Source organism: Elephantulus edwardii, unplaced genomic scaffold, assembly GCF_000299155.1.
Source record: "Elephantulus edwardii isolate Elephantulus edwardi_28Jun2011 unplaced genomic scaffold, EleEdw1.0 scaffold00035, whole genome shotgun sequence".
In the NCBI taxonomy this organism is placed as follows: domain Eukaryota; kingdom Metazoa; phylum Chordata; class Mammalia; order Macroscelidea; family Macroscelididae; genus Elephantulus; species Elephantulus edwardii.
Genome location: NW_006399785.1, coordinates 3,722,749 through 3,747,568, shown reverse-complemented (window position 1 = coordinate 3,747,568; position 24,820 = coordinate 3,722,749). Strand labels below are relative to the sequence as shown.

General features: G+C 39.4%; 1 protein-coding gene across 1 annotated transcript in view; it reads left to right on the top strand.

Moving 5' to 3' along the window:
- Positions 1 to 24,820, top strand: part of SLIT2 (slit homolog 2 (Drosophila)) — a 632,406-nt gene that overhangs the window by 419,903 nt on the left and 187,683 nt on the right. The window contains exons 10-11 of the mRNA XM_006884512.1: positions 19,818 to 19,889; positions 20,402 to 20,473. Of these exons, the coding sequence (XP_006884574.1) occupies positions 19,818 to 19,889; positions 20,402 to 20,473 (144 nt within the window). The remainder of the gene's footprint in view (positions 1 to 19,817; positions 19,890 to 20,401; positions 20,474 to 24,820) is intronic.

Sequence of the window (24,820 nt, the reverse complement as noted above, 5' to 3'; positions counted from 1 at the left end):
ATAAGAATGTGTTTATAATTATATATCATGTCATTTTTACTAAAATTTTTGCAATACATTTTCTCTATTTCTCCCAAAGAGGAAGCAGAGACAGAGAGTGCTAATCTTTTGATAGCTCCGCTCTGCTGATTAATAGTGATTGTTATTGATTTTATGTGTCAACTGTAAATCACAATGACCCTATGAAAAGTGACTATAAAAGTGAATCTAAACTTTCCTGAACTTGTCCAATCTACAGCATCTCTGGTATACTTACACCCATTGTTACAGTCACTATCTTGACCAGTCTCATTGAGGGTTTTCCTTTCTTACACCTCCATCTTTCTAAGCTTGGTGTATTTTTTTCCCAGGACTGGACCCTCCTAATAATATACTCAAAGTGTATGAGATGGAACTTCCCTATCCTTGCCTCCAAGGGACATCCTGGTTGCACTTTCTCTAAGACATACTTTGTTTGTTCTTTTGGCAGTCAGTGCGTTATCCAGTACTCCTCTCCAACACCACACTCCAAAAGCATCAGGGGTTTTTGGTTGTTTTGTTTTGTTTTGTTTTTGCTTTTTTTTCTGTCATCCTTATTCATTATCCAACTTCAGATGCATAGCAAGTAATTGAAAAGACCATGATTTGAACCAAGTGTACTTTAGTGTCTTTAAATTGACATGGTTGTTCTTTACCACTTTGAAGAAGTCTTTGACAACAGATTTTCTCAATGTGATACATATGTTGATTTCTTGACCTTTAATGCAACAAAGGTATTCATTGTGGATCTGAACAAGGTAAAATCATTGACAATTTTCGGTTTTCCCCTCAATCTATCATAATGTTGCTTACCGGCTTGATGGTGAGGGATTTTGTCTTCTTAATGTTGAGATATAATCCATATTGAAGATTATAGTCTATATCTGCAACAAGTGTTTCAAGTCCTCCCCACTTTCAATGATGAGAATTAAATGTAAATTTACAGAAGCATGAATTTCATGCTTTTAGTCATTGTCATTTTATCTCTCCATATTCAAATATATAATAGCTATAAATATCTCATTTACAGGAGACATTTATGATTTGTTTTTAATATTGGTCTGTATTGCATGCTAAAGTATTTAATTTGAAAATATTGAGAATAATGCTTAGATTTAAATTTAGTAATTTTCAAGGCTTATGGGCAATCTCATCTTGTGCATTTAACTGCCTCTGAAAACCTCCCAGAGGGTCAGCTATAGGTTGGCTCTGACTTGACGGTACTCAACAAGAACAATATTGAACATTAACAGACAGCATTCAGCATCTTGTAATACCTTAAAGCTGGTCAATTCTGAATTGTCCATTTATTTGGTTTATCTTCTTCTCTAGTGATGTCAATTCGGTGACTGGGGTAATCGGGATGGGTGTGTCAGACAGAGGCAGTGCGGTTGGCGCAGGATAGAGCAGGGTTTAGGGCTGTTGTGCATAGGGTCGCTATGAGTCGCAAACGACTCGACAGCACATAACAACATAACAACAACTAGTGATGTCAGAACTTCTGTGTTTGGTAACAATCTATGATTGTGTCTGTGCCGTGGAGCCCAGCAAGCTACATGACATAATCGGAAGTCACTGAACTCAAAGTTATATCTGCACCTAATTTTCATGATATATGAGCTTCAGGTGTAAAAGCAACAACATTAATCCTCAGGTATCTACATGTTAATCTTTTCAAAAGGAAATGTGCAAAGACCTAGAGCCTTTGTGTTCAAAGGTAAAAACACACGTGGCGACATTCGGGGGGAGGGGGGAAGGAAGAACGAACTGGGGAGGAGGGTAGAGAAAACAGTGCAACAATGAATGAATGAAAACCCCAAATCTCTGTAAGTGTTCATTAAAACTAATAAAATTTAAGAATAATAAAAAAAACACCATAGTAATCCTGTTAAAACAAAAAACTTATCATATCTAAAATCCTTCTATGTTTCCCCACCTGCTTCAGGATTAGAGTACAAACTATTCTCAACAGAATCCTACACTCTCTAGTTCCATAATAATTATTGAAAAGAAAAATCAAGCCAATAGTAGAAATTTATTGAAATTTATTGTATTTGTGATTGAAAATTGAGGCAACATTTAAACTAAAGCAAAACCTAAACCCCAAATCCGCTGCCACTTGAATTCATTTCAACTCATGGTAAGTTTTCATCTAGTTTCTGAAGCTGTAATTTTTATGGGAGGAAACTGTCCATTTTCATCCCACAGAACCACTGGTGGATTCAAACTACAGGCCTTTGGGTAGAAGTGAGCAAATAACGTGTTACACCACCATTAGGAGTAAATAAATTGAACAAAGATAAAAAAACCTTTAAAAACCTGTTGCAACAATGAATGAATGGAACTCCAAAATCTCTGTAGATGTCCATTGAAATGAAAAATAAATAAATTAATTTAATTAAAAAAACCCAACCATGTGGCATTTTTCTAGATGGAAGAAGAGAAGCCACCTTGAGTCTCAAAGCTGAAGATTTTCATGGACGAAATATTGGATGATACAAAGATCATCAACTGACTATAGAAAGCATGCACAGAGTCACTGCAGTAGAAATACTTGTTCATGGTGTAGCTCTTTCAGAAGGTAGCATGTGACCATGAACCAATGACATCTAAGGAAGAAATCTCAACAGCCCTGAAGGCATTGTTGCAAAGCCAAACTCAAGGAATTGATGAAATATCGATGCAGGTGATTCAACAGACCAAGCAGAGAGTGAAAAGTACTCACTTTTTTCTTTAATTTGTTTATTTATTAATTTTAATGAAAGTTTACAGAGACTTAGGGTTTCCAGTCATTCATTGTTGCACTTTTCTCTCTGCCCACCCTCCCCCAAAGTTTACTCTTCTCTTTGAAGATTAAAAGAAAAATTCTTTCCTTATTATACAATCCCTCCCCACAAGTCCACTCCACTATGTACCCTTCATTCTGGACTCCTGTCATTACAATAATACCTAATCATATATCACTTTTAAACAGTTCTCTCCCTCATCTGTTCCAATTCAGTATACATTATGTATCACCTTTTTCACAGTTTTCCATCAACTACATTTATATGCCAAAAAATTTCAAAAAACATTATCTGGTGAACTGATTAGAATCAATTCTTGTATGGAGCCATTTCAGAGAAAGGTGAACCAATGGAATATGGAAGACAGTGCCTAAAATTAATATCAAATACAAGGAAAATGATACTAAAGAGAGTTATGATTGCAGCATTACATCCACAAAGTGCCACCAGAAATTTAAACAGGATTTTGAAAAGAATGTAGAATACTAAAGTCCATTGCTGATGTCATGATGGAGACTAATTGAAGGCCACACCAGCAGGTTGGTGGTAATGACTCTGCAAAGGTATTTGACGGTGTACATCAACAATTCTGAGAACGAGAATCCCAGAACACTTGATCGTGCTAATGTGAAACCTATACTTGGACCAAGAGGCAGTCGTCAGAACAGAGCAAGGTAACACTGCATGGTTCAAAATTGGGAAGGGTGTACACCAGGGATGTGTCCTGTCTCCATACCTTTTCAACCTGTATGCAGAACAGATTATCTGGAAGGCTAGGCTCTATGAGGAGAAGTGTGGTGTCAGGATTGGTGGAAGATTCATCAACAGTCTGCGTTATACAGATGACACAACCCTGCTTGCTGAAACTGAGGAGGACCTGAAGCGTTTGCTGCAGAGGGTCAAGGACTACAACCTCCAACATGGATTCAGGTTCAATATCAAGAAAACAAAGATTCTCACCACTGGACCAACTGGCAGCATCAGAATGGATGGTGAAGAGATTGAGAATGTTCACAGCTTTAGTTTTCTTGGCTCCACAGTAAACACTCTCAGCACCAGCAGCCAGAAAATTAAAAGATGTATTGCCGTGGGAAAGTCTGCTGTTAGGGACCTCTCCAAAGTATGGAAGAGCAATGGTGTCTCTCTGGAGACTAAGGTGCATCTGATACAGGCTATGGTTTTTACTATCACTTGTTATGCATCAGAGAGTTGGACAGTGACTAAGGAAGATAGAAGGAGAGTTGATGCCTTTGAGCTGTGGTGCTGGCGAAAAGTATTGAGGGTATCATGGACTGCCAAGAAAACAAGCAGGTTCATCCTAGAAAGGGTGAAACCGGGTGGCTCCCTGGAGGCAAGAATTCTGAGGCTCCGTCTAACTTAATTTGAACATGTTGTAAGGAGGGGCCAGTCCTTGGAGAGGGACATCATGCTTGGTAGGGTAGAGGGGCAGCGCAAGAGGGGAAGACCCTCTATGAGGTATATTGATTCAGTGACTGGGGTAATGAGGATGGGTATGTCGGGGACAGTGCGATTGGCACAGGACAGAGCAGAGTTTAGGGCTGTTGTACATAGGGTCGCTTATGAGTCTTAAGTGACTCGATGGCACCTAACAACAACAAGAACAACATCAACAACAAAGAGAGAGCTCAGTTGGCCTAGTGAACAGAAAGTGACACTACCAAGCCAAAGGTGGGTGATTTTAATCTGCGGCCCTCAGGCCAGTTTTAATTATTTTTTTATCAAACATTCTTCTAAGTGGCATAGCACCAGTCTTTCCCATTTTCTATACAGAGATAACTCGTGGTTGCTGTGATGCTAAACACTGTGACACTGATGTATCAAATGCGATAATGGCTACTTATGGTAGACAGTGTTTGGTGGAGCTCCCTGATTAAAAGAAGCTTGGAAGCAAGAGTGGGATCCACTTACAAAATACTTTGCCTCCGGAAACCCTATGAACTTGGAGAAATGATGGAAGTTTTACAGATGTCCGGGACTTTAGTTCATAGGGTTGCTAGGAGTCATCTATGACTCAATGGCATTTAACAACAACAACAACAACATCATAGTAAATTACTGAAAAGAATGGAAATTCTACATTTCATGATGTTTCTGAAGACCTTGTACAAAGCCTGACAGACTATAGCTTGAATAGGAAAAAGAAGAGTCTAATTAAAATTCTGGAAAGCGTACATCAGGGCTTTAATCCTTTCACCATGCATATTCGATCCGTATGCTGAGCAGGTGGTCCCCGAAACTGGACAGTGTAAAGACTATGTTGATGGCATCAAGGTGGTGATGGGAAGACCTGTGCTATGTAAATGACATAACTTTTTTTTTAATCAAAGTAAATATTTGAGGCGCTCACTAATGAATGTGAAAGAGTATAGTTTCAATATGGTTTTCAGCTGTACATTACGTGGGGTTTGGGAGTAAGGCTTCATAGCTGGACCAATAACCAACGTCATGGTAAATGGAGAAAAGATTGGATTTCATTTGACTAGTAGCCACCATTGGCACCCATGGATGGGCCAGCCAAGAAAGTGCTGCACAGAACACATCTGTGGCCAAAAAGTTAAGAAGCAAGAGTGATACCGTGAGAGGTGTTTTGACCTAAGCCACAGTATGCACAATAGCCTTGGCATGTATAGAGAAGCTATACGTACAATGAGTTGTTGTGTACTGTGGAGTTTGACCCAACCCATCGTTGAGCCTCCAGCAGGTTGTCAGAGGCAGCTAATCACATGGGAGGAGATTGTCTGTCCTCCCACAGAGCAGCTCTTGGATTCGAACTGTGTGCCTTTGGGATTGCAGCTCAGACAGTAGGATAGTGGATATCTTGAATTAGGTGTTGAAGAATAATATTGAATGTACCGTAAACTGCCAGAAGAAAAACACAAATCTGCCTTTGACTAAGGACAACCAGAATATTTCTGAGAAGACAGCCTGGTAAGATTTCATCTCACACACTTTGGACATGAGTTCAATAGGCTTTAGTTCATGGTGGAGGACATCATGCTTGGTGAAGTGGAAGATACATGGACGAGGGAGATCCTTGAGGAGATGGGGTTGACAGAGGTTGCAGCAGGAAGCTCCACACAGCTGTGACAGTGAGTATGAAACAGACTGGGTTGTTGTTGTTGTTGTTGTTGTTATGTGCCGTCGAGTCGCTTGTGACTCATAGTGACCATATGTACAACAGCCCTAAACTCTGCTCTGTTCTGTGCCAATTGCACTGTCTCTGATACTCCCATCTCAATTATCCCAGTCACTGAATCAATTCACCTCATAGAGGGCCTTCCCCTCCTGCGCTGTCAGTCCACCCTCTCAAGCATGATGTCCCTCTCCAAGAACCGGTCTCTCCTCGCAACATGTCCAAAGTATGTTAGACGGAGTGTAGTAGTGCTACATTTTGTTGTATATAGAATCATTCTAAGTTGAATCAGAGTTGGCAGTACATAACGGCAATAGTATAGACCAAGAGAAATGGAGGGAAAGACCTTTGATTATTTAAACATACTTTTGAATCCTTTGGTTAAGGACTTACACTGCAATCCCAAAGACACACACACACACACACTTGGAATCCACCAGCTACTCCATGAGAGAGGATGGGCCATTTCCTTCCATGTCATTTGTTGTTGTTGTTATGTGCTGTCGAGTCACTTGTGACTCATAGTGACCCTATGTACAACAGCCCTAAACTCCGCTCTGTCCTGTGCCAATCGCACTGTCTCTGACACTCCCATCCCAATTATCCCAGTCACTGAATCATGTCATTTACTACCTCTAAAAACCCATTGGAGGGCCAGCTATGAACCGGTCTTGACTTGAGAGTATACAACAAATAACAAAACAATTGAAATACGGCATTTTCTTATCTTACTGATTTTGTGGTTAGTAGTGTCCTCTCATGGAAGCAATGAGTGTTAAGAACCATTACTTTTTATGTAGATACAGTGTTAAGGAGCTCTGGTGGCCTAGTGGCAAAAGTCTGCACCGCAATCCCAAAGGCATGTCGTTCAAGGCCACCATCTACTCTGCAGGAAAAGAATGGGGAATCTCCTCTCCTGAGATTAACTGCTTCTGAATACCCTCCGGAGGGTCAGATATGTTTCGGTTCCAACTCTATGGTACACAACAACAACAGCAATAGAGAATATTAGATATGTATAAAGACAGTTATGAAAGATTTTTTAAGTGTTCACATAAATTTCACGGAGAAAAAAGCTAATGGGTTTCAAAGATTTTATTATCCTCAACTCACTTTCTAAATCTATTTTTACTTTGAAAGTCAAAATATTGAATTTTCTCTGAAGAATTGGCATAGAGAAGCTCGTAATTATAGTGACTTTTAGCCTAAGCATGCACATATATCTAAACCATTACACTCTCTCCATTTGTAACCCTAGAATGTTTTTAATTAGATTCTTCATGGAAGAATGGACACAAATTCACACACTATAAAATTCAGCAGATTCTATTGCATTAAAGCCAGAGATTAGAGGATAACAAAAGCAGAAAATATACATTTTGTTTGCCTTTGTTTGTACTTTAATCTGAAAGTGTGCTATTTTTCTCTTATTTATAATCTGGTGTTCAATTACTTTCCCCCCTTTTTAGGCAGAAGGACAACATGTAAAAAGTTGGTTTTCGTTTATGAAATATATTCTATAATTCTTGTAATGCAAAAGAAAAACAATTTCTGTTAGAGACCTGAACATTTACAGATCCTATCCATTAATCCATAGTTTGTCCAGTATCAAAGCAAAAAATGACATGTTTTAAATATATTGGTTGAAATCTGTCCATGCTGAGATGTTTTTCTACCTGAAATTATATATCATTGAATGAAGTCTGTGGTTGTGTTTTGCCTTAATGGATTGCAGATGCAATGTCCTAGAAACCAATTAGCTACTGAATCAATGTAAATAATATAAGCCTTCTTCTATAGATACATATTTTTTATCCTGGAATGTGACTACAAATGAACAGAATAAAAAGGAAACAGAAATCCACTACATAAGCCATTGCTCATCTTTGCTAATGGCATTGCAATGTAGAAGGCAAGACAGCACATTGCAATAATGAAGTGAGAGCATCGTTATTCTGTTTGAATGAATAAAAAAAATGTATTTTTTTTTACTCAACGTATACGAACTTTGTAAGTAAACCAATATAGAAATTTATTAAAAAGAAAAATAAGATGGGGATAGGTAGGGTTTAGAGAGCAGGAATTTCAATGAATCATGTTAATCTGGGACTATTTTCTAGTCTGGGAAGATAAGCAGAATTGCTGGACTCTGCAAAGGTGTGTTTTCTGGTCTGGGGTTGAGACTTGGGTGTGGCTGTTGGTCCCAACTGGAGGTGAGCTGATTGGATTCGGCCTCATATTTTAAAAGGTATTTGGGCCCTTGGGCCTGTGGCCCTGTGGCTCTCGTTCCTGGGTTTTGTGGAGCTCCTGAATAAAACATGCTTGGAAGTAGGAGTCGCCTCTACTTCCAAAAAAGCTTGTCTCAGGAAACTATGAACGTAGAGAAAAGATTGAATTTTTGGGTTCAAGACTTTCATTCATAGGGTCATTATGAGTCATTCTCACTCAACAACACTTAACAACAACAACAAACATGTTAGTCATGTAGAAATCTTTAATGCAATCCCCAGCTTTCCTGAACCATCAATTGCATTAAAAATATTAAAAATTAATCCATTTATTACATATTTTTATGTACTAAAATAGGTTCAAAAATTCCATTTATGTATTTCCTAAATATATACATATATGTAAATAATACATTACCCTAATTTAGCATATGAAACAAGATCAAAATTGTCAAAGATTTTTAGTCAAAAAATTAAACTGTCCATTGCATTGGACAAATCTGCAGTGAAGGCTTGATTCAAAGTGCTAAAGAACAAGGAAATGAGTGCAAATAGCAAACCCGTGACTCAGGCATGGCATTTTTCAGTTCCTTGATGTGTTTGTAAAAGTAGAATAATGGATAAAGAAGAACTGAAGAAGAAGTGATGCCTTCCAATTGTGGTGTTGGTAACAAGTATTGAATGTACCGGGGACTATGAAAGTAAACAAATCTGCCTTGGAAGAAGGGAAGCTGCATTGTCCCTTTGAGGTAACGATGGTGACTTTGTCCTACATATTTTGGACATGTTGTAAGGAGTTTCTAATCGCTGAAAAGAGACACCGTACTTGGCAAAGTAGAGGATCTGTTAAAGAGAGGAAGACCTTCAAGAAGATGCATTGATGGCTGCCACAATGGGCATGATGAACACAGCAGGGATTGTGAGGATGGCACAGGATTGAGCAAAATGTGATTCTGTTCTATGTAGCGTTGCTGTGGCTATAGGGCCACTAACCACAGTTGTTGTTATATGCCGTCGAGTCGCTTGCGAGTCATAACAACCCTATGTGCAACAGCCCTAAACTCTGCTCTGTCCTGTGCCTGTTTTCTTAGCAGTCCATGGTACCCTCAATACTCTTCTCCAGCACCACAGCTCAAAGGCATCAATTCTCTTTCTATCCTCCCTAGTCATTGTCCAACTCCTGATGCATAACAAATGATTGCAAAGACCATGGCCTGTACCAGACGCACCTTAGTCTCCAGAGAGACACCGTTGCTCTTCAGGACTTTGGAGAAGTCTCTGCCAGCAAACTTTCGCATCACAATACGCCTTTTAATTTCCTGGCTGCTGGTGCCCACACTGTTGACTGTGGAGCCAAGCAACTAAAGCTGTGAACAATCTCAATCTCTTCACCATCCATCCTGATGCTGCCAATTGGTCCAGGGGTGAGAATCTTTGTCTTCTTGATATTGAACCTGAATCCATGTTGAAGGCTGCAAAGTTATTAATAGAGTTCTATTAAATAGTCTATGAGACTGAGAAAGAATCAATTTAAAACAAGATCTTCAGCATAGTATTATTGTGGCCACAGCCATAAATTAATACTATTAATATTTTCAAAGGCTCAATTCTAAGTGAGCTCTTAGGAAAGAAAAGTATTAAACAGTTTAGCATTCAGGTTTAACAATAAAATGAAATATTTAATTAATAAAATTTCTATAAGAGTATAATATGTCTGCTTTTGTACACCATTAATTCCAATCAAGTAATACAACACCTTGTACATTGTTAATATTAATTGATATCAAGTAGACTATATTTCCTTGGGATATTCTGCATTTAAAACCCATCATACAACAACAAAAGAAACCCACCTTCACAGCACTGTTGGTATATTTGAGTCAGGGTTGTGATTATTCTGTCAATCTATCTCATCGAAAATTTCCCTCATTTTCATAGGCGTTAAATATTTGTAAGTTGGTGAATGACTGAATTCCTGCTTCCTTTAGATTAATTTCATGGATCTCAAAATGTATTGAATGTAATTATTTATACTGGATTGTCAATATTGACAAAAGAAATACATCAATACGTTTCTATTTCCTCAATTTTGCTTTATGTGATTTTGAGCAATGCCTTTGATACACTGGAATGCTTCAGTTGGCTAAGATTCAGATACTGTTGTGTGTCCTTTAGTTGGAACTGACCCATGGCTGACCTTGAAGGCGGTTTCCAGAAGCAGTTAATCCCATAGAAGGAAATTGTTCATCCTTCTCCCATAGAGTAGTAACTGGTGGATTTGAATGCAGTACAGCATTGCACTCTAGGCACCCAGAGCTCCAATACCATTATTAAAAAGTTGATAATATTCTGTCTATAACTTCTTTTCATTGATTTTAAGTTACTTACCATTTAACTATAAGAAACAAGAAAGTTGTTGTTGTGTACCGTGGAGTTGGAACCGACCCATAGCTTACCCTCCAGCAGGTTTTCAGAGGCAGTTAATGGAGATTGCCCATCCTCCTGTGGAGCGTCTGATGACCTTGAAACATGTGTCTTCAGGATTGCAGCCCAGCTTCTTGCCACTAGGCCAATAGAGCTCCCTACAAGAATGTTGTTGTTCTTGTTATGTGCCATCGAGTCACTTGCGACTCATAGTGACCCTATGTATAACAGCTCTAAACTCTGCTCTGTCCTGTGCCAATCTCATTGTCTCCAACACACTCATCCCGATTGCACCAGTCACCGAATCAATCCACCTCCCAGAAGGCCTTCCCCTCCTGCACCTGCCCTCCACCCGCCCAAGCATGATGTCCTTCCCCAAGGACCGGTCTCTCCTTACAACATGACCAAAGTATGTCAGACGAAGCCTCAGAATCCTTGCCTCCAAGGAGCAGCCCGGTTTGACCCTCTCCAGGATGAATCTCTTTGTTTTCTTAGCAGTCCATTTTACCCTCAACACTCTTCTCCAACACCAAAGCTCAAAAGCATCAATTCTCCTTCTATCCTCCCTGGTCATTGTCCAGCTCTCTGACACATAACAAGTGATTGCGAAGACCATGGCCTGTACCAGATGCATCTTAGTCTCCAGAGACACACCATTGCTCTTCAGTACTTTAGAGAATACAAGAATCTATAAGAATAGATCAGGCAAAATTAAGCAAGCAAATAATTTCTTTTCTAACCCATTAGTGCAAAATAGTTTTATCAATTAATTTAGTAAAGAAATTATTCAGAATTCTCTTGCTATATAGAATATAGAGCACCTTTTCTAAAGGTGTGGATGACGGTCTAGAAAAAAAATCAATGTGCCCTTTTTTTAAATGACATTTTTATTATATACTGGTTTACATACAAAGCTAAAATACATTGTTTTCCACACAGAATCGTTTCCATTTCCTTTACCCACCCCTCCTTCCACCCATTAAGTTGTGTGACCCTATGATTAACCACAGCACCACCCCCATCCTCATCCTTCTGCTCCCACCCTTCCCCCTTGGATCCTCATATACGTTCTACAGTAACGGTCTTACACAATATCTGTTCTCTGGGACTGAGTTAGTTCACTTAGTATAATGCTCTCCAGTTCCTCTCAAGTGTTCTTTATACTAGCTGTGGTTAGTCTTTGGGGGTAAATCTTTCTCTTGGGACGTGGGAACTGACTTAATGTTTCAATGCATAGTGGCTCCATGTTACAGTGCAAAACTGCCCAGAAGGTGTTCATTGTTCTTGTTGATACTTTCAAATCAGCCCCAACTAATAGTTACTCTGTGAAAAAAAAGTTACTGTAATAAATCAAAATATTGCCCAATTCTTTATCTTCCTTGTCAGTCTGTCTTTTTTAGGATCTTCCTATTTTTCTTTCACCTTCAGCTTTGCCAAGCACAACGTCCTTTTTTCCTAGGCACTAGCTCCTCCTGACAGTATACCTAAAGTATATAACATGAAATCTGTGATGGCCAAGTGAGTACGGCCTCACGCTGCCAATCCAAAGGCCGGTGGTTTGAATCCACCACGTACTCTGCAGAAGAAAGAGGAAAAATCTCCTTTTGGGTGATTTATGGTCTCTGAAAACCTTCAGGAGGGTCAGCTATGAGTTAGTATGGTTCAGGGGCCCTGAGATTTATTTTCTTTAACAGTCTGTATTATATGCAGATTGTGTCTCAATATCAAGAAAACAATGATTCTTACCACTGGACCAACAGACAGTGTCATGATGGATGGAGAGAAAATTGAAAATGTCAACAGCCTCATCTTGACTAGATCCACAGTTAACACCCTCGATATGAGCAGTCGGGGAATAAGGAGATGCATTGCACTGGGAAAATCTGCAGTTCAGGACCTTTCCAAATTATTGAGGAGTAGTGATGTCAGTTTGAGGACGAAGGCACGTCCAATTCAGGACATAGTCTTTCCGAGTACTTACTATACATCTGAGACCTGAACAATGTCTAAGGATGACAGAAAAAGAATTGATGCCTTTGAGCTGTGATGTTGGAGAAGAGTACCGCACGTCCCACGGACTGCCAAGAAAACGAATAGGTATATCTTGGAGAGGGTGCAGCCAGAGTGCTCTTTGGAGGCAAGAATGAAGAGGCTTCAGCTCACATAATTTGGACATATTGCTAGAATGTGCTATTCCTTGGTAAGGGACTTGATGCTAGGAAGAGTGGAGGGTCGGTGAAGGAGAGCAAGACACTCACGCAGATGGATTGACAATGTGACTGCTGCAATGGGCTCTGTGTGTCAGGAAGTGTGAGGATGTGCAGGGCAGGACTAGGCTCAAATCTTTTGCCTGTAGTGTCATCAGTACAACAACAACAAGAGTAAAAGCATTATATACAATATTTATTTTTAAAAATAATTATTTTTACTTTATATTGGTTTTGTAGTTTCATTTATATACATTGTATTTTTCACATTCCTCTATTGATATTGTTTTTATAAAGTTAATCACCATTGGTTCATGCCCATCATTACCCCACATTTTCAGTCCCTACTGGATCTTTCCTGACTCCTTCTTCCCCTGCCTCTGCCCACCCAGCTCTGTGACCTCAAGATTTCCCCATCCCTCTACAGTTAAAGCCCCTACCTCCTATTTTGGGCTTCTGTACACCTCTTACTAGTAATCTTTCTATTTTTACAATAATCGTCATATGTAGTATTTGTCTTTATGAATCTGAGTTAGTTTGTTATTGTTGTTATGTGCCATCATGTCATTTGAGACTCATAGCGACCCTATGTACAGGAGCCCTAAACACCGTTCTTTACTGTGCCAACCTCACTGTCTCAAATACACTTATTCCACCACTCCACTCTCAGAATCGATCCATCTCATCGAGGGTCTTCCTCTCCTGTGCCGTCCCTCCACTCTCCCAAACATGATGCCCCTTTCCAAGGACCAGTCCCTCCTTGCAACATGCCCAAAGTATGTCAGACGAAGCTTCAGAATCCTTGACTCCAGGCTTCACCCTCTCCAGGACAAACCTGTTTGTTCTCCTAGCAGTCCATGGTATATTCACCACTCTTCTCCAGCACCACAGCTCAAAAGCATCAATCAATTCTCTTTCTATCATACCTGTTCACTGTCCAACACTCCGATGCATAGCACGTAACTGCAAAGACTATAGCCTGGATCAGGCACACCTTAGTCTCCAGCCTAATGTTATTGCACTTCAGTACTCTGGAGAGGTCCCTCACAGCTGACTTTCCCAATGCAATTCGTCTCTTGTTTCCTGGCTGCTGTTACCAAGAGTGGTGACTTTGGAACCAAGTAAACTAAAACTGCTAAAGTATCTCAATCTCTTCACCATCCCTACTGATGCTGCCAATTGGCCCAATGGTGAGAATCTTTGTTTTCTTGATGTTGAGCTTCAATCCATATTGAAGACTGCAGTCCTTGACCTTCTGCAGCAAGTGCTTCAGGTCCTCCTCTTTTTCAGTGAGCAGGGTTGTGTCATCTGCATAGCACAGATTGTTGACGATTCTTCCACCAATCCTGATGCCACATTCCTCCTCGTACAGCCCAACAACTTGGATGATCTGTTCTGCATACAGATTGAAAAGGTATGGAGACAGAATACATCCCTAATGGACCCCTTTCTTGATTTTGAAACATCATTTGTTTACACAATAAAATCCTTTCCAGACTCACCCATGTGAAATAGTATTAAAGAAAAAATATATTGAATGATACATAATATTCTTTTGTGTGAATATAACATAATTTCTCAGTCCATTTTTGTTTACTGATGGACATTATGACTGTTTCTGTTTTCTTACTATTGTGAATAATACTGTACAAATCTCCATTTGTGCCTCAGGTTTATTTTCCTTGGGATATATTACTAGTAGTGCAATAATTGAGTGACACGGAATTTCTGTGTACAGCTTTTTGAGGAAACACCAAACGGTCTTACATAGTGGTTGTACCACTTTACAGCAAGAGTGTATGAGAGTTCCAGTCTCTCCACATCCACTTTAATATTTTTTTCTGTCCTATTAAGTGTTGCCACTACTGGGATGACATGATTACTCATTGTGGTTTTGTTTTGCATCTCTTATACTGCCAGTAATTTTGAGCATCTTTTCTGTTGCCCGTCCAAATATCTTCCTCAGTGAATAGTCTTTCCATGTCTTTTGCCCTTTTTGTAATTGAGTTATCAGTCTTTTTTTTTTTGAAACCCTGTAGTAATACTCAGTAGACTCTTATATAAGACCCTTGTGTAAGATCTTTGTTGAGTACAACATGGGACCAAACTTAGAAGGCCTAGTCTGTGGTATAAATGGCTGAAAAATACAACCAGAATTGCACAACTAGGAGAGGATAAAATTGATCAATGGGACATCCTAAAGATTAAGTCCCTGTGTTTTACAATAGAAAACCTATTGAGCAGGGGTGGGGGGTGGGGAAACATTCAATATTTCTTTGGTGGTTTTTTTTTGACAGTCCATTTTGTATATGACATTATTCACCAAACCACAATTCAAAGATGTCAGTTCCTTTTTGATAGAAAACGTTGTGTAACTTCCACAAGCACATAAGGAGGAAGTAATGAAATGAGCCTGGCTTGGATCATTGGCACCCTTGCTCTTCAGTACATAAAAATGGTCCCTAGTAGCAGATCCGTGTAACGTAATACGCTATTTTCTTTCTTGTCTTCTGCTTCTCAGCATATTGATTGTATGGTCAAGGAAAATTAAATCATTGGAAACTTCAGTCTCTTGCTCTATCTGGCTGTTGCTAATTGAGGTTATTGTTTTCTCTGTGTCGAGATGTAAGCTACACTGAAGACTGTTAGTTTGGGTCTTAAATTAATAATTCTTTATTATTTCAGCAAATAGGATTATTTAATCTACATATCACAGGTTAATGAGTCTTCCTCCAATCCTGAACCACTTCTTGTTCTTCTTCATATAGTCCAGCTTCTTGGATTATTTACTCCGCATGTTGTTGTTGTTGTGTATCAACGAGTCAGATCCAACCCATAGCTGACCCTCCAGCAGGTTTTCAGAGACAGTTAATCATATGGGAAGAGATGGTCCATCCTTCTTATGTGGAGTAGCTGGTGAATTCAAACCAAGTGTTTTCAGGATTGCAGTGCTGCTTCTTGTCTCTAGACCACCAGAGCCATGATGAAAAGCTGCAGCTCTGGTGAATAGCAAAGGCTTTCCTGGTCTCTGTTCTTCACAGGAGTACACCACATCTTTTTCACAGAAGGCTACTGGGTGTGAGCTCCTCGCTTTAAGAAGAACAGTAGCGCACTTATCCACTGAGCTACCGAGACTCCCTGAGGAAGAGATAATGTTTCAAAATGGGTAAAATACTCAGGTTTCACTCGGAAGCTTAGTAGTCTTCGGTCTTTTAATAAAGATGTTCCATTATGAGTTAAATGGCACAAAATGGGTAAAATACAGTGAAATAAGAACATAGGTATTGGAAAGAGAACGCCTTTGACTATAGATAGAACTAACCCACTAAATCCCTGTAGATGGGGCCAATTCTGACAAATAGCAATATTATGGGATAGAGTAGAATTCACTGTAGAGTTCCCAAGACCTCCAAAATATGCCGTCCATATGCCTTTGTTGTTATGTACCATTGAGTCAGAACCAGCTTATGTCTGACCCTTCAGCGGGTTTTCACAGAGGCAATAAATCTCATGGGAGGAGAATGTCCATCTTCCCAAAGAGCAGCTGGTGAGTTTCAACGACATGCCTTCATGTTGGCAGAACACCACCGTTTCCATAGTACACAATTTTTTAATTTATAAATTTTATTAATTTTAATGAACATTTACAGAGATTTTGGATTTCCATTCATTCATTGTTGCATTTTTCTCCCTGTCCAGTCCTCCCCCACAGTTTGCTCTTCTCTTTGCAAAGCAAAAGAAACATTCCTTCATTGGTATACAATCCCCCACTGCCCACCCCAAGTACACTCCACTACGCAACCTTCACCATTTTCAAAATGTGCCATTTAAACATTTCAAAAAAAATTGTCTTTAGAATATTGCTTACCTAATACAAATGTAAAACTATACTAACAAATATGATCAAATCAGGTATAATATATGCTAAATTTGAAATCAACGTGTTATACACATTTTAAATATGTCTATGAAAAAATTTTGAAATCTATTGAAAAATGGATGTGCTGAATATATGCATCAATATTCTAGAGACATAAAGATCTCTGTTATATAAAATTAATATATATGCACAAAAGACTTAAGGAAAACACAGCAATCTGAGTGGCCTATAGGTGATTTTCATTCTCTTCAAGAGTTTCCAAATTATATTTTAAATGTGATCTTCTTTTTTGATGCAAACAATAATAACTTCTGCTTTGGAGATGGAGAGAATTCAAACTTAGGTTGTAAATAATAAAGATTTACCTTTCGTATGAGAGAAAAAACCTGAACCTTGGAGGAATTGCTATATGGGGGTATGCGGGGGAGGTTAGAAAGTAAAGTCATTAATGAGAATGGCCAAGTAGTGTCACATCTACTGCATTGGGCTCATGTGTGTCAGGCCGTATGAGGATGGCACAGGATAAAACGGGCTTCAGATCTTTAGTTCATAGGGTAGCTATGAGTAGTACTAGATTTGAGAGAACCTAACAACATCAATGTCACATCCCAGCAGAATGAGGCTTGACCACAGCAGCCAGTGCTGCAGTGAGTGCTAAGACAGTGAAGGATGATGGAACCCATGTATATGGAGATGAAGAGGGCAGAGAGTAAACTCTGAGACTCTTCACAAAACTTGAAAACAGAAAATATAAAGTGTAGACAATCTAACTTAGCCTTTTGCTTCTGTTTATTTATAATAAATATTTATTAGATTTATTAAAGAGTAATAATCTTAAAAATTGGAAAACTCTTGCTGTCATTGAATGAGAATTGACACATAAGTGACCCTCCACTGAGCCTCCAAAATGGTAAGTTGTAACAGAGGAGATTGCCCTTATTTCTCTCATGGAGCCACTGGTGGATTCAAACCTACAGAATGTTGTGGTCTGTGGGTTAGCAGTGCAGCCTCCTCCTGACTGTATACCTTCAGAGCTCTCCCAGCATGTTGTTGTTGTTGTCATTGTTATGTACCGTTGGCTCACCTGCAACTCATAGCAACCCTGTGTGCAACAGCCCTAAACCCTGCTTTATCCTGTGTCAATCTTATTGTCTCTGACACACCTACCCCATTACCCCAGTTACTGAGTCAATCCATCTCCTCGAGGGTCTTCCTCTCCTGCACTGTCCCTCCACCCTCCCAAGAATGTCATCCCTCTCTAAGGACTAGTCCCACCTTTCATCATGCCCAAAGTATGTCAGATGAAGCTTCAGAATCCTTGCCTCCAAGGAGCAGCCTGGTCTCACCCTCTCCAGGATGAACTTGTTTGATTTCCTAGCAGTCCATGGTATATTCAACAGTCTTCTACAGCACCACAGCTCAAAGGCACCAACTCTCCTTCTGTCACCCTAGTCATTGTCCAGCTTTCTGATGCATAGCATGTAATTTCAAAGACCATCACCTGTATCAGGCATACCTTACTCTCCAGACTTACATCGCTGCTCTTCAGTACTTTGGAGAGGTCCCTGACAGCAGACTTTCCCAGTGTAATTCATCTTTTAATTTCTTGGCTGCTGGTACTAAAAGTGTTGATTGTGGAGCCAAGCAAACTAAAGCTGTTAAGAATCTCAATCTCTTCACCAGATGATAAAATCCATTATTCCATTATATATTATTTTGGTGTCTTAATGCTTAGAAGCTTTGCTGATCAACCCCCATGGCAGTCCCGTTTTATGAAAAGAGGGCATAAATAATGAACACTGCATTGGGACAGATGAGGGAAAGAACTGTTTTAAAGGAATATATGATTAGGCATTATTTGTATGACAACAGTACAGAATAAAAGGTGCAAAGTAGGCTGGGAGAGGGGTGCAAGGGGAGGGAGGAAATTACACAGCAATGAATGAATATTTAAGGGGGAAAAAAGCAAACTAGGGGGTAGCAGAAAAAAATGAATGAAAAATTCAACTTTTATGTAACTTTCATTAAAATGACAGTTTAAAAAAAAATAAAATAATAATAAAAAAGCTATACTGCAATCCCAGTGTACATGGTTCGAATCCACCTGCTGTTCCTAGGGAGAGTCTCTGGGGAGAAGGATGGTCACTCTCTTTCTTTGCAATTTACTGACTCTGAAAACCTGTTGGAGGGTCAACTATGAGTCAATTCCAACTTGAAACAATTTTCCAATTCTCAACAACATACAGGATTTATACAATTCAGAGGGCTAACTCTTTAATTATGATGCACCATAAAAATGTATTCAATATGTCTGAGTGTACTTTGATGCAATAACTTTTAAGTGAAACAATCACATAAGTGAAACACTCACATAAGTGAAATAATCACATAATGAATCAACGGAATCCAGACAGTTTTACTGTAAATACCTCCAGCACATATGGATTTAGAATTTAACTTTTGCTTCATAAGAAGCTTCAAAATTAATTTCGTGAGTATAAGAGTTACTACTTAACCTATCACGTGCATTCTAGAAAGGAAAATGGAAATGGTTTATAAAACGTAATAATCAGAAGAAATTTCCTTTGTAGGAAAGATATAATTATCTGTAAGACATACATCTATTCAGTGTTACCTAGCACTTCTTTTACTTACATTTTTATTATTAAGCTATACTGCCAGCTTAGTCACTTAACGATGGTTTTTAAAGTGTTTCTTCCTTTATGCATCATTAAATATTAATGCACTTATAAAGGCATTTGACTAAGAGTTCAGCAGTTCAAGTGCTCCTGTTGCTTCATAGGAAAAAAAAAAGCACACTCTACTCGTATAAAGATTAGAGCCTTGGAAAGATTAGGAGCTGTTTTGACCTGTCTTGTCGAGCTGTTGAATCAATCAACTAGATAAAAATGGATTTGACTTTGGAGGGATAATACTTCAAAATGGAAATACATTATTAGTTCAAACATTGTCTTGTCTTTAATTCAAATCTTGCACCATATTTAGAGAATTCTACAATATCCCTGAGTGTCAGTTTTGCTTCTTGCCAGGAACTCTTGAGTCTGAACTCAGCGTTTTCCAGAGCTTGCTCCATTGATGAACTGAATTTTGTCATTGCAGGCGTTTTGAACAGAACTCAATCAAGGTCATCCCACCAGGAGCTTTCTCGCGGTACAAGAAACTCAAACGAATGTGAGTGAAGAATGTTCTGAACTGGGTGTCATTTTCTAAAAAGAGAATAGACAGAACTCCATAGAAATAGGAGTCAAGCGTTGGGGGACAGAAGCTCTTAATGATCTTACTGCTTCTTAGCAGGGTTTTGTTCTTGTATACCCAGGATCACCATGGGCTGGAGTCAATACAACATTACCTCAAAATGTTTATTGCTAAGCTATTTGAAAGTCCTCTGTTTTGATTTGCATTACTGTAATTGCATTGGAATATTGTACAGTCAATTTTTAGCTGGTTTATTTTCAGAAATCAGGTGTGGCAGAATAATTAATAACTTCTCTAGGGCAAATAGTTAACAACTGAGCGAAAACAATCTTTTTTTATTTTTTTAAGCGTGAGTTGGTCGATGTTGCACGTTTTATGTATGGATTGTTAGACCTCAACAAGCCGGTGAAAGCAGTGCATCGCTTTCACCTGCGCTCGGTGGCGCTGGCATTCTAGCTAATTTAACTGAACCCTTTTTCTGATCTTAGCGATCTGAGCAATAATCAGATCTCGGAACTGGCGGCGGATGCGTTCCAAGGACTGCGCTCCCTGAATTCTCTGTGAGTATTGCCCACATCGTGGTAGGTGCGCACAGCGGTAGCACACATACTTCAGAAACCCGGACTGGACGGAAGACCAGGGCCATTGAGTCAGAGCCCACTCACGGCAGACCCTCCAGTGGTTTTCCGAGGCTGTAAATTGCACAGGAGGAGATTGTCCAGCTTTCTCCTGGGGAGCTGCTGGTGGACTTGAAACATCACCAGGGGTACCACCATGCATCAGGAGTGGGGCACCCACACTGTGCTTTTTGAGTTTAAGCCAAACACACCAATCATTCTATTATGAATAACATGCAGTGTTACTGATTCCCATAGTTTTTAATAGAGGTGTACTAACTGTTACCAAAAGCCAAAAATTTAAAATTATTTTTCATATACATTGTTTTTCATGCTGAATCGTTCCCATTTCCTTTACCCACCCCTCCCTCCACCCACCAAATTGTGTACCCCTAAGATTAACCACCACCACCTCCTCCCATCCTCATCCCTCTTCCCTCCCCCCACCTTGGATCATTATACACATTCTACAGTAATGGTCTTAAACAGTATTTGTCCTTACAGGACTGAATTAGCTCACTTAGCATAATAATCTCCAATCCCTCCCAAGTTAGGTAGTGATTTACAAAACCATCCTACGCTCCTGCTGCTGTGTCGCTCCCAATAAGAGAGATGGAAATCAAAGCCACTATGAGATATCAGCACACTCCAGTAACAGTGGCAAAGTTTATCAGGACAGCAAGTAATACATGTTGGAAAGGATGTAGAGTATATACTGTTAGTGGGATTGTAAAATGGCACACCTACTCTGCAAGGCACTCTGGCATTTCCTCAGATAGCTGAACATAGAAATTCCACTGCTTAGAATACACCCGAGAGATTGAGAACTGAAACACAAAAGGCCAACTTTTAAGGCTTTTAGTTTTACGATTCACAAATTAAGCTCTTTAGATAACAACAGTAAATGTTAACTTTTTCTGGAAGCTTTTGGAGTTTTGGTGTTGTTTTTTTTTTTTAAAAAAAGGAAAAGGGTTATTTTTTAGTCCTGTGGTCGAAGTGGTATTTATAAATTTTGAACTTATGACCTCAGCCTCTAGAGACCCCATTCAGTCCTCTTCAGAATGATGCATGTGGGAAGTCTTGTCTCAAATAGTAGAAGATCACCTGTGATAGGACCACATCTTGATTCCTGATTCATACACTTCTCTGACAGAAGCAGCTTTGCTTCCTCAGAGAACAAAACTAAGGTGGTATGACAGCTTTGTCTCAGTTCTTAAGGACCTCCTGGAAATAGCTGTGTAAATGACAGAGTTTCTAATATAAGCTTATTCAGGTTGTTATCCCTTTAGACTTCGTAAATCTTTCCAGAAGTTCAATGAGGGACGTAACCAAAATGTACTTTTCCAATTTGAAGATAGAAGCTGGCATGGCTTCATTTTTGAGAGCTGAAGCTTAAGGAAACGTTCTTTCAGAGATGAATTTGTACAGAGATTTTTGAAGTTCAGAAACCAATTATCACAGGGGAGAATTCTAGCATCCAAATATGCAGAGACCTAGATAAACAGCAGGAGTTTATCCAACACTGTGTCCTTACATTTTTCAAGGGGAAAGTAAGGTGGAATCATGTCGCTGGGGACCAAAAATAAAGCTACTTTCTCACACTAAGTCATGTTACAATTTATTAACCAATTATAATTAGAAATTTTAAATTAATAATTTTAAATATAGATCAACATGCTTGCTGGATTGGATATAAACCTTTGTGACAGGGACATTCATGACAGTGGTTTTTAGTGTTGCTCTTGTTCGGAGCTTACTCTGACACAGAGCAACCCAATGAACAATAAATCAAAACCTGGTCCTTTTCTGGGCCATCCTTGCTTCACTGAACCGCACTGTTGAAATCACTCTGTCAATCTGTTTCATTGAAGCTATTCTCCTCCTTTGCTGAACCTCCATTTTCTGAGGAAGACGCATTAACAACTTGTGTCATGCAGATGGCACAGCCTTGTTTGCTGAAAGTGAAGAGACCTTGAACGTGTGCTGTGGGAGATCAAGAACTAGAGCATTCTCTATGGATTATATACTTCCCAAATTCAATAAAACAAAGATCCTTATTGTGGGGCCAACAATCAACATCCTGATAGATGGAGAAAGGGTGTAAGTTGTTGGTGATTTCCACTTGCTGGATCTACAATCAACACACTTGGTACCGGTAGTCAGGACATCAGGAGATGTATTGCATTGGGCAAGTCTGTTTTCAGGGACCTCTCCAAATTACTGAGAAGCGACGATGTCAGTTTAAACTCTAAGGTGCACCTGATGCAGGCCATGGTCTTCTCAATCACCTGCTAAATATTACAAAAGTGGACAGTGAATAAGAATGACAGAAGAATCATTTTTGTGGTGGAGAAGAGCTCTAGATATGCCACGGACTGGCGATAGAATAAACAGATATGTCTTGAAGAAGGTGGAGCCAGAATGCTCCCTGGAGGCAAAGATGACGAAGCTACATCTCTCATACTTTGGATATGTTGCTAAGTGAGGTTATTCTTTGGATAAGGACATTGTGCTTGGAAGGATGGAGGGTCAGTGAAGGAGAAGAAGACCTCTGACAAGATGGATTGACATAGTGATGGCAACAGTGGACTGGACTGTGTTAGAGAGGAAGAGGATGGCAAAGGACAGGGAAGGGCTCAGGTCTGTTTTCTATAAGGTCATTATGATGGCAATTAAAGTATGATGCCTTTGTTTAAGGACATTGTTGGTTACTATAGAGAAAGCCTATGCATTAAAAGTACTAAGATTTTTCTGTTTGTGTTGACATTCTGCATCAGCTTGTTATCTCCCCATGAATTATTTAACAACCCAAATTTGCAATAGCCATTCTCTTCATTTAATCACAACATCTGCTTAAGAGAAATGCATTGGACTTGATGAAATCTCAGTTCAAAGTCCAGTATAGAGAACAAAACACAGAACCTTCCTTCCAGGTAAGCACTGATAATCTAGGCGTGTGGGAATATAAAATGTAGTAAATATGTTGATGAACAAAGCTAAGAAGAAAATAAAGACAAAAACCACATCCATCGGAACATCAGTGTGGAGTGAGAGGCAGCTCAAATAGAATGATCAACAAAGGCCTCTCACAGCAAGTGAAAGTGTACAGAGACCCGGTTAGTCTAATTAGAGGAGTGTGCTGCCCAGGTATCTGCAGCCATAAATTCCACACAGAGGGAACAGCTAAATACAGTGATCTCGTGAGGCAGGCATTTGCTGAGTGTTTCAAGAAAGATGAAGAGAAGTCAGTGTGAGTGGAGGTGGAGACTGACCCCGAAATTGGAGAGGTGGAAGGGTGGAATTGTTTGATAAAGACAGGGTCTAAGATCTGACCTTCTGCATGGAAACATGAAATAAACTAGAAAGAGGGGTTCGTGATAAAACAAGAGTCTTGGAGAACTTGATCCAGAGCCAGGTATGAAAATATACTAAAAAGGCTTGACATTGACACTGGAGTAAGGCAACTAACTTCAGAATCCATACAATTGAGCAAATGTCTTTGTTGATATTAAGTTTGAATTTGTACAGGTTTCTCTGAGATCACAAAGTTTCTTGCCATGTCTTTCTGGAATTCTATTAAAACATATAATCGTTATAATATAGCATCTCTATTTTGGTTTCTGATTTGTCTCTACTATCTCCTCAAATATTTTTTAGTGTAATAATTCTAGGATATACTTTTTTAAATTTCTAAGCTAGCTTGATATTTTTTTGTGGGCAGGGCTTTCTATTTAAAAGTCATTTGGGCCCTAAGCCTCTACCTTGGAACCTCATGTGTGAAGCAGTTGTATTCTGGATGGTAGGTTCTCTAGATTTAGTTGAAAGTCAGGTGTAAACTATTGGGTCATTTTAGTTTCCTTAAGAATTGTGTGCAAGCTGATTGGTCACCTAGATTTAGTCAACCATCAAGCTGAGAGCTGAAAACCTCCTTGTTTAAGTAAATCAGGACATGGTGGGTTGACCTTTGTATTTAAAAGTCAGTTGGGCCCCAGAGCCAGCCCTTAGGCATCCTGTTAATTGTATTTGGGAAGAACATTATTCTAAGTGGTATAATACTGATCTGTCAGTTTGCTGTACTGAGATACTTGGGGTTGTTGTGATACTGAACACTTTGCCACTGGTGTGTCAAATGCCATAATGGTTAGCCATGGTGGACAGGGTTTGGTAGAGCTCCCAGATTAAGACAAGCTTGAAAGCAGGATTGGCATGTCTGTCTGATACTTCTCTAAATCTGAACATTCACATAAAGACAGACTAGGAAGGATTGGCCAACCACTTCTGAAATAGCAG